The sequence below is a fragment of the Notothenia coriiceps genome, unplaced genomic scaffold, assembly GCF_000735185.1.
Source record: "Notothenia coriiceps isolate Sejong01 unplaced genomic scaffold, NC01 NC01_scaffold00002210, whole genome shotgun sequence".
Taxonomy (NCBI): domain Eukaryota; kingdom Metazoa; phylum Chordata; class Actinopteri; order Perciformes; family Nototheniidae; genus Notothenia; species Notothenia coriiceps.
Window position 1 is genome coordinate 1 of NW_011334911.1, and position 2,596 is coordinate 2,596.

The 2,596-nt window shown below is 43.6% G+C and overlaps 1 protein-coding gene across 1 annotated transcript; it reads left to right on the forward strand.

Moving 5' to 3' along the window:
• The first annotated feature begins 1,010 nt into the window (after positions 1-1,010).
• On the forward strand, positions 1,011-2,138 carry LOC104966755 (uncharacterized). Its single transcript, XM_010796019.1, has 2 exons — positions 1,011-1,596; positions 1,871-2,138. Exons 1-2 carry the CDS (start codon positions 1,104-1,106, stop codon positions 1,987-1,989), a joined length of 612 nt encoding a protein of 203 aa, XP_010794321.1. The 5' UTR covers positions 1,011-1,103; the 3' UTR covers positions 1,990-2,138.
• Positions 2,139-2,596: the final 458 nt, after the last annotated feature.

The window sequence follows — 2,596 nt, forward strand, 5'->3', positions numbered from 1 at the left end:
AAAATAATTGGTCGTGCTTCTTACAGCGCCACGGCTTTCACAGATGAAATTTTTGTATGTATTTATTGTCAAAGCATTTAATATATTCATTACTATCGGGATGTTAAGAGTATTCCATGGAATATAACAAAAATGGTTTCTGAAGTGAATTATACGGAGCCCCTAAAGGTTCATGGAGAGAAAAAAAAATCTAGTGCGCACAATGTACTTTCTCGTTCGCACAAAATACTATTTCGTGAAAGGTACCGGTGCGCCAAGTAGGAAGTGGAGCACAGAGGAGACAACCGTTTCATTGCAGATTGTTATGTTTATGTGGAGAAATGTCAGTGCATACATTATTTGAGATATATTTCAAATTCGGACTTCATTTAGGGACATTTTGGTTAGGGGTTTAGAGCTATTTGTTTAAGCACCGGATTCGCAAAACAGAAGAGTCTGTAAACCAGTCTGCTTTGATCTATGAATTCCTGTCCGTGACTCTCATAGTATCTGCTGCCCACAGCTGTTTTATAGAAGGAAAACCTCCTTCACTTTATGAAATCTCTGCGGCACCAATGGCCTGTACTACGAAGCAGGATTTGCTATTTACTATTCATTCATGAAGTATGACGCTGCGCTGTCAGTACGCTTCTCCATGTTTGTGATTGGTCAAATGTTGCTAACCCCGTCCCTTTCAGGTGAACGCGCTCTCAGCCGGACAGAAAAAGTATATAGTTGGAACGAGAAAGTATATCGTGCACACAAATTAATAAAACGTGGCCTTGTGTTATTTAAATTGAGGCCACGAATTACATCTCGTGCGCACAAATTAATAAAGCGTGGCCTCGTTTTATTTATTTTTCTCTCTATGAACCCTATGAAGCGTGTCCATATCCAAACTAAAAAAAACCTGCCTATCCTCAGTTCTTGTCGTTACTAGGGGAATATAAAAAAAATACTTTGTTTCGATTATTGTGCACACGTCTTTGTGGCTTAAGCCTTACATTGTCTTGTTTCTTTTGACTCAGGAGTCTGAAAAAGAAAACCAGGAGATCAACTTCTTGCATCAGTCCAACACGTTTCAAACACAACACAAAGAGAGGAGAGACACTGAAGTTATCCAAATGATCTCTGAGAAAACAGGGCCACCACATTCCACCAAAGAGTCCCTGAAGGTCTCGGGGCAGAAGCAGTCCAGATCATCTGAGTGTCCTCCTGAGGCCACACCTGATGGTCTCACAGCAACCAGCGAAACAAACACAACCCATGGTTCCTCAGGGAAACATGGCAGGACAGAAATGAAAAGTGTCAGCAGTCAAACGGAAGAGAGTTTGAACCCTCGCAGTGCTCCACCTGAACTCCACTGTGCGCACACACAGACTGAGGAAGAGGAAGAGGAGGAGGAGGAAGAGTTGGTAGAATCCCCTCCTGTCTCTCCTATCACACGATCTGAAGCAGCAGAGTTAGGACTCAAAGTGTTGTTTTCGGGTTCCTTCCCCATCCCGTCTGACCCGGCCCGTCTGGCTGAACGAATCCGTCGCAACAGGACGCAGCTGTCGGCCGCCTTCGACGACACCGAGTACGAACCCTACGGACTGCCGGAGGTCGTCATGAAAGGTAACTTTGTTCCTGTAACGAGAATACACACACATAAGAAACATGTTTAGTGTGTTCCAGCTACACAGTGAGAGCCATGCGGTGAAAGCTGGATTATAAATAGCCCGACTGTCAGAAGTGTTTATGGGCACAGTCTCCGAGTATCTGAATCTCGCTTGTGACTGTACAGAAAACAGAAGTTTCTGCTCTCTGTTCTTCATCACTCTGTTCTTCATCTTCTTTCCCCCTAATCCTCTTATTTATCCACCTGTCGGCCCTTCTTCCCGTCCTGCAGGTTTTGCCGACATCCCCAGCGGTCCTTCGTGTCCCTACATCGTGAGGAGAGGTTTGTTAGGAACGTCTGTGGTACCTGCGCCTCAGAAAGACTGGAGACAGGAGGAGGAGACGGATTAAAGCACAGCTACAGGTAACCTTCAGAGACAAGTGGACAATCAGTGTTACATTAACCAGTTAAACCCCACGGCCCCACGGGCGGGGGCAAAACGCAACATCTTGCGAGAAACAGCGTGTGAGGGCTTCTTAATGTTTAACAAACTATGAATGTGTCATACCCACTTAACGGGAAGAAACTCAGCTACCTGACAATATTAATATCAAAGGCTCTGAATTAACCCTGAGCGAAAAAATCATAGACCTTAGCATAGAACTCAAGGTAAAATACCCTTATTACTTATCGGATCTGCACAAACAAGCTATCGATTAGCGAGCTGACATTCCACAGATTCCAGACATATAAGTATCATCACTGAGCGATCAGAGCTTGCAGCGAAACTACAACAACAACAACAACATTTGCTTTACGGAGCCAAAACGGCTAAAAACGTCCTATCTCTGTTGTTTTCTGATCAAATTCAATGGCATTACAACGATAAAAACGCTGCTGAAGGTTAATCCAATGTCTCTGTGTCACTTTGAAATGATTACTGATAATCCATCATTCCATTTTATGTCAATAACGGAGATTTCACATTAGCTGCTATGATAGTTATGTTTATGTGGA